The sequence below is a fragment of the Lacerta agilis genome, chromosome 8 (assembly GCF_009819535.1).
Source record: "Lacerta agilis isolate rLacAgi1 chromosome 8, rLacAgi1.pri, whole genome shotgun sequence".
In the NCBI taxonomy this organism is placed as follows: Eukaryota; Metazoa; Chordata; class Lepidosauria; order Squamata; family Lacertidae; genus Lacerta; species Lacerta agilis.
Window position 1 is genome coordinate 54,051,478 of NC_046319.1, and position 7,505 is coordinate 54,058,982.

General features: G+C 47.0%; 1 protein-coding gene across 3 annotated transcripts; it reads left to right on the top strand.

Annotated features, from left to right (window-relative positions):
• The first annotated feature begins 3,059 nt into the window (after positions 1-3,059).
• Positions 3,060-7,278, top strand: LOC117051302 (ferritin heavy chain A-like). 3 transcript variants are annotated; one of them, XM_033157551.1, is made up of 4 exons: positions 3,060-3,527; positions 4,912-5,058; positions 6,250-6,375; positions 7,036-7,278. In XM_033157551.1, the coding sequence occupies exons 1-4, from the start codon at positions 3,468-3,470 to the stop codon at positions 7,189-7,191; spliced, it is 489 nt and encodes a 162-aa protein (XP_033013442.1). In that variant the 5' UTR covers positions 3,060-3,467; the 3' UTR covers positions 7,192-7,278. The 3 variants fall into 3 exon arrangements, with proteins under 3 accessions (XP_033013442.1, XP_033013443.1, XP_033013441.1); XM_033157552.1 differs by having other exon boundaries at positions 3,064-3,722; positions 6,912-7,129; XM_033157550.1 differs by having other exon boundaries at positions 3,066-3,722.
• Positions 7,279-7,505: the final 227 nt, after the last annotated feature.

Consider the following 7,505-nt stretch of genomic DNA (forward strand, 5'->3'; position numbering starts at 1 on the left):
TTTATATTTAAATTTACGCAGTCACACACACTGCAATCCTATGCATGTCTACTCAGAAGTAAGCAAGTTCAATGGAGCCTTTTCCCAGGTGAATGTACATAGAATGCATAGAACTGCAAATGTTGCTAGATCACCCAGGTATTTGAGTTGTTGCCTTGCTCTAACCTGGCACATTGCTCCCGTCCTCCATTCTTCCCAAGGAAATTTAAGTGGAGAACAATGCATAATCCTTCCCCAAAATGCACAACTTCAAGATGATTATTTACTGAGAAACATTAGGGTAATTCAGCCTTTCAGAACCAACTCTCTTGATTTCAAAATCTTCAAAAAGCCAGTTTTTGTATGTCTTGCAAGCAGCAGATTCACTATTTTCAACTACAGAACCAAAACACATCATGGCAATTCAAATGTTTCCTTGAAGTTCTTTGTGCGTACCCATCTTTGCCCGCCCATTTTTCAAACTGGATATTTTAAACATGCACTATCACTAAATTTGAAACGGGTACCAATGTTCTATCAATTCATCTCACAGTGTGACCCTTTTAAATAAATCACTGTATCTGGTTCATTTACAGAAGGGAGCCTTGAGTCAAAGGGTGCTTCCAGATGGGTGCTTGCTGCACGATGGGTGCTCCACATGCATTTCTTTTTAATTTTTTTGCAGCATCCACATGCTGGCATCAAAATGCCAGCTATATATTTTGCCGTTTAGTCGAGATTTACCCTTTCTAGGAAAAATCAGGTAAGTTATTTTTTTAAAAAAAACACCACTGTTGCTAGTGCCACGTTTATGATATCTGAATAACCCATTTACAGCATTGCCTAGAAGCACCCTAAAGAAAGCATATCGAGTAAGCAACATGGTATTCCAGAATCAAGGTATAAGCAGGATGTGGGAAGCAGGTGAGTCTCCTGGACACAATTATTTTCCTCTTGAATTGCAGCTGCTGGGGGCTCTGATTGCTGTGCTGTATCACAGGGGAAACTGTGGCCAAACTGCGAGAGGCAGTGAAGGATAGGCGTGCCTGGCGTGCTCTGGTCCATGGGGTCACGAAGAGTCGGACACGACTGAACGACTGAACAACAAATCACAGGGGAGCTCCATTGATTGCTGTGCTGTATCACAGGGGAGCATTCCCATTTGACGGTCAGCGATGCTTGCACCTACTCCAGGCAGACTCCCTTGGCGCACTTGCAGAGTTGCAGGCAGCCCCGAACAGCTGAAGTTTCAAGTATGGAAGGGAGGAGAGGAGCTGACTTACGCGTGGACTGTTTAAACGCTCTATTAATGAATTTACATACCTCACCTTTCTGCAACAGGCAGTAAAAGCGGCTTGCACAGAACGAAAAAGGTGCTGAATAAGAGATGAACGATGCAACCGAATGCACTCTCTAAAAACAAAATCAGCCAACGAAACAAAATGCAATTGAAACCTAACAAGCTGCAGTTGTAAACGCAAGTAGCTCAATCAAAGACTGAGCATTTGGGGGTGGAGAGTGTTTCTCCTTCAGCTCCTCTTTCTCTCCACAGCTTTAAATTCAACCTACCCCGCAACGGTGCTAGGGCGGGGAAGGCAGCCTGGACCCTGGCGTCGTTTTCTTCGTAGCATCATCAAGGGGCGGATCGCAGGGGTCAGTAGGCGACGCTGAAGCGCAGCGGGGAGAGGGGACTATGCCTTAAAGGGGCGCGTTGCCCCTTTAATCGCCGCCCCTGCACCTCCCTCTCTCCGACGCCCACATCCGCGTTGGGAGCCAACCCCCCCCCCCCAACGCCCCACGAAGAAAGAACAAGGCCCCCTGCTGCAAGCGATCGGCCCCTGTAAGGCTGGTGGCTGCAGCGTCTTGGTTTCGGACATTTCTCTCCCACCCTCCTCCTTCCGGGAGGGGTCTTTCCTGGGTGTCTTCCAGCCACTGACCTGTCCAAAACCAGCTGAGCTTCTGCCACGCGTAGCGTCCCCGCGGCTCAACCCCCCCAGCCCGTGTCCACCCCAGGAAGGAATCGATCTCATCCTCAGCCCCTGGAGTGGAGTATGAGAACCACCACGCACCGTTTCTCTTCCCTGCAAAAGGGACTGTCATTGGGTTTTCTGGTCGACAGCGAAGAGGGTCTTTCTCGCCAACCCCACCTGCCACTTGCCCCGTCGTGGCTGATTCTAGAGGACCCAGCTGTGTGGCTGGCAGCACCTAGTGTTGGTGATGGACCGGGACCATTGCCCGGCCACCTGGTCTCCCTTCCCCCTCCCTCTTGAAAGAGGATCAAACATCCGGTAATTCAACATCAGGATGGCTGCTGCCCATTGGGACTGGTAGGGCAGAAGGCAGGGAGCCCAGCAGTAGGTGGCGCCAGAGCCAATGACAAGCAGAGCCAATTCATTCTAGTTTTGTCTTTCTCCTCCTCCTCCTCCCTGCTTCAGTTTTGCAAAGGCAGCACTCAGACTAAGGAGGGGAAGGAAGCTGGCTGGTAGTCCTCCCCTCTGGACTAGTTGTAAATAAGAAGGCAGAGAGGTGGGGCAGTGTCCCTTAATAAGCCCCCTTGGACCAGCCTCCACTAGACTGTGTACCTCCAATGTCAGAGGCTTAACTCTGCAAAATAGGTCATTCAGATATCACAAAGAGGGTCGTGGGCCACTTTTCGTTTTAAAAAAACAAAGAAATACAGTAAACAAAAAAATGATATTAAAAAAGGAAGAAAACAACCACCGTCATCACTTAGCTCAAGCCTGCAACATAGTCCATACAAACAATGTCTGCATTAATTTAACACAAACACTTCAGAAGCCAGACTATAATCTACAACATCTTGTCTATACTGTGGGGTGCCAATACAAAAACTCTCATCTGTAAGTCACATTACTGGCAAAAAATAAAAAAGGCAAAAAAACTGTCCCACCTGCAATAATACATGTCTCTGCAGTATTGATTTCTACAGCCACAGCAGGCACGGCAACTCTCCAAGGGTTTGACTTTACCCCCGAAGGCACACTCCTCCATTGGTTCACTAGAAAGAAGGATGCCAACAACAATATGGTTGTCCTGACTCATGGACTACCTCCTCTGGGGGGCCAGGTGGCTTTCCAGCTTTGTGGGAGGGTCTACCAGGAACTGGGTGGCAGGGACTTACCAAGCTGCTTCTGCTTCTCCTCTCCTCCCCTTGAAGGGCAAGATGGTTCTCCAGGAGGGCTTTCCCTGCTGTGTGGCTCACGGCCAGGGGAGGCCAGGGCAAGGTCACCTGAGGAGGAGAACCAAAAAGGGCTTCCATGTGTGGTTGCTTGATGAATGCTGGTGAAAACTCACACCAAGTGCTTGCAGGATCAGCACCCTGGTGTATTGCTTTGCTGTTTCCCTGGCATCAGCCTACCTTCCCAGGTGTCATGGCAACCCTTGTGCCACACTGCAGAGTCGTGCTCTCGCCTACAGAAAGGTCATTAAAGACCCCAGCGACAGAGGACCTCTGTCTTCCCTGCTGAATGGTTTCTTCCTGTGTCCTGACCTTCTTATTTGAGCTGAAAGGCCAGCTATGGTGGCTGGTCAGTTACTGTGGAAACTTTCAGGGTGCAGAGTTGGATCAGCCCTTTAAGAGGGAAGTATTCTACTTGCCAGTTTAGTGTTGAACAATAGATATGAATTCCCAGGTGCAGCAGAACTACCACGTGGACTGTGAGGCTGCTGTGAACCACATGGTGAACCTGGAGCTCCATGTCAGCTACGTCTATCTTTCCATGGTACCTGCTTGCTTTTTCATCTGTCTTGCGTTTTGAGGGAGCATCACCAGAGAGAAGCCCCTTTGCCTTATGTATGTCAAAAGGCCTCATGTGTGCCGTTGCAGGGGGCTGAGAGTTGTGTCACCCAAGTCTGTTTTAACTGAACATTTCATGGGGCTGGTGCCAAAAGCATCATTCAGCAGTGGCTGGTGTTTGGTGGGGTGGCAAGCAGGGAGGTCAGCAGCAGGTGGCGCTAGAGCAAATGTCAGGCAAAGCCAACAAACGCTAGTTTTGTCCCTACCCTTCTCCCTGTTGAGTTCTACAACGGCAAGAGTGAGACTAAGGAGGAGGAGGAGGAGGAAGCTGGCAAGCAGTGCCACACCCTGGACTGGTTCCACATCAGAAGCCAGGAAGGTGTGGATTGTCTGAGAGCAGACCGAAGTTGGCGTGGCAGTGCTGCATTCACCCCCATGGACCAGACTCCACTGGCATGACAGCTGGTTGGACCTGGTCACATAGGAAGGCACAGAAGAGAGCCTGCAGACAGGCAGTGATTACCTGGAGCAACAGATATCTAAAATCAGGGCCACTGTAGTCATCATGCAGCTACCCTCTCACTGGCATTGCCTGTAAGCACATGGTGGCAGGGGGCATGTTGAGTGGGGAGGGGGGCTCCAGCAAGAGTTGGGGAATCTCCTCAACCCTGGTGTTGGCCCTGCTTAAAAAATCCAAACACTGTTTCTCCCATGAATCATATTTGCAACTCCCAACGTTTTAAGCAAAGCTACTGTTGGTCCCCGGTACGGCAGTTGGTGTCCCCTATTTCCTGTCACGGGTCAGGTCAAAGTGTAAAAAAGGCTGAGCCATTTTCCTGGGTTGCTTTAGCATAACAGCCTTGTTAACGACAACAGGTGCATCATAATAAAGACTGAACAGTTTTGCCAATATTGACGTTGATTTGTAATTCTTAAGATTTTAAGAGACCGGCTGGAATTGTCAGAAAATTCTAACACTTGCCAATGGAATGTTCTCAGTGAATGGTCAAATTTCATGCTCCCTTCCATGTTTTAGCAGCAAAGAACTAAGAAAGCCGCCAGGCACCTTTGCCTGAACCTGATCCACAGGTGGTTGAAACAGCAGCTGAATTGCTGCATAGTCTGCTTAATTGTTGACCGGACTTTTCTGTTTTTCTCCCCCTCCCTGACCTCAGTCCTACTACTTCAGCCGTGATGATGTTGCCCTCAAGCATGTAGCTACATTCTTGAAAGAGGAATCACTCAAGAAGAGGGGATATGCAGAGATGTTATTGAAATACCAGAACAAGCGAGGGGGGTGCATCGTTCTTCAAGACATTCAGGTGTGTGGTGTCTGCTTTCTTGATTAAATTAGCCAGCGATTGGGGAAAACTAGTCCATTCCCTGTGGTGCCACTATCAAGGCATCCACCTCTGTTTGGTTTACCAGTGTCAGGATGTCTATCCATATGCTTGTATCTTTTATTTTATTTTGCTTTTTAAAATTAAAAAATTGCCTTTTCACATGGAACATACTTTAATATACAATAAACTAAAACAATAGCAGCAAATCTCTTGTTCCTTGGAAAAAGGCGTAACAGCATCTTGAAGCTAGAACCACTACTTAGAACCCATTCATAATGCAGATTAAAGACTCTAATCCACTAGGTCTCTCCAGATGTTTCTGTGGGCCTGGGCAGGTTGTCTTGCCTGATGGTCACATCTCAAATGGGAGATGGATGGATTCTATATGTTGTAGAAGGATGAGGAACTTATCTTGCCCTTGTCCTGGTTACAGACCACACCTGAGCATATACCATGAGTCTATTGTCAGGCCTGTTGCAGAGCACCAAAATTTAGCTGTTTCTAAATGAGTGGCTACCAGCAACAGTGCCAACATCGCCCAATGAGATAAATGTTGATTTGATTCATTTATTATTCCTAGCAAGGCTAACAAAGGAGTTGGATTTATATTACAGATATATTACAGATTAATCTGATTTCTTCAAAGACTGCTGACCAAAAGCAGAACAACTTGTCACAGCACCACCAAAGATGTAGAATGTCTATTTACAGGTGAAACTCGAAAAATTAGAATATTGTGGAAAGGTTCATTTATTTCAGTAATTCAACTTAAAAGGTGAAACTAATATATGAGATAGACTCATGGCATGCAAAGCGAGATATGTCAAGCCTTTATTTGTTATAATTGTGATGATTATGGCGTACAGCTGATGAGAACCCCAAATTAACAATTTCAACTTTGGGGTTTTAATCAGCTGTACGCCATAATCATCACAATTATAACAAACAAAGGCTTGACATATCTCACTTTGCATGTCATGAGTCTAACTCATATATTAAACTCCAGTAGCTAATGAAAACAATTGCTTACATAAATGGACTTTTCCACGATATTCTAATTTTTCGAGTTTCACCTGTATATGCTTGTTGATACTCTCAAAGAACTCTGATAGAAAATTAGGGCAAGGCCTGTCTTGCTAACCTAATTCTTCCTCGGCCTCTCCTTAACAGAAGCCGGAGCAGGATGAGTGGCAGTCCAGCCTTGAAGCCTTCCAGAGTGCTCTTCGGCTGGAAGGAAAGGTGAACCAAGGTCTCCTGGACTTACACAAGCTGGCTCTGGAGAAGGAGGATCCTCATGTATGTCACCTGTGGTTAGTAAGCAAAATTAAAAAGAAATAAATGTGTAGACATTTGGGGAGAATGGAGGACCCTGAGAAGGCACTGAAAAGCTCATTCTAGTCACCTGGTGCCCTCTGGATTTTTGGAGTGCAACTTCCACCAGCCTCCAGCCAGCATTGCCAGGCGAGTCCGGGCTGATGGGAGGTGCAGCCCAAACCAACTGGAGGGCACCAGGTTGGGGAAGTCTACACTAGAATCTCTAAACAAAACATGCAGACCAGGAGTTGGCCCAACATTTAGAGACAGGTGGCCCCTTGGAAAGTTTATTTCATATTCTCAAACATTGGCTTGAGCCAATGATAGCTCAGGCAGAAGCCTTTCCCAGCCACTATGATAATACTCAAGATCACTTTCATGAGTGATCTTGGGCCCTGGGCCCTCTAGCGTTTAAAGCAGGTGCTTCACACCTGAGCTATGAGCCCTCTGCTCACAACGCTTGTCTTATCTAGTATCAAAGCCTTTGAGCATTCAAAATCTATTTTTTTCTGAGCTAGCAGATCCCAGGTGTGATGAGGATGATCTGGGCTGGGACTCACCAGCAGTGACTGTTTCAAAAGAAAAAGGAAGCGCAAGCCCTGAGCAATTCTTCTCCCTCCCTTGCTTGCCTTCTCTGTGCAGCTGTGTCACTTTCTAAAGTCTCTGTTTTTGGAGGAACAAGTGAAGGCCATCAAGCAGTTGGCAGACCATCTATCTAACTTGAGGCGCCTGGGAGTGCCCCAGGATGGCTTGGGAGAGCACCTCTTTGACAAGCTCACCCTGGGGGCGTGCAGCTGAAATGGCAAAGGACATGCCCCAAATCAGCGGCTATTAGTTATACACGAAGCCCTTGCAATAAAACATGGATGTCAATTGAACCCAATCGGAAAGGGGTGTGTGTGTGATTTTTTTGGGGGGGGGGTCTGTGGGACCTGCAAGATAATGTTGCAGCACAGAGTGCTCCTGTTCTGTCCTGTTAATGTTGCAGCACAGAGTGCTCCCAGCTAGCCATCTCACCATTATTTATTATTATTATTTGTTAAATTTGTATTCCACCCTATACCTACAGGTCTCTTGTTGGAAGTTTTCATTCATTACCTCTAATGCAATAA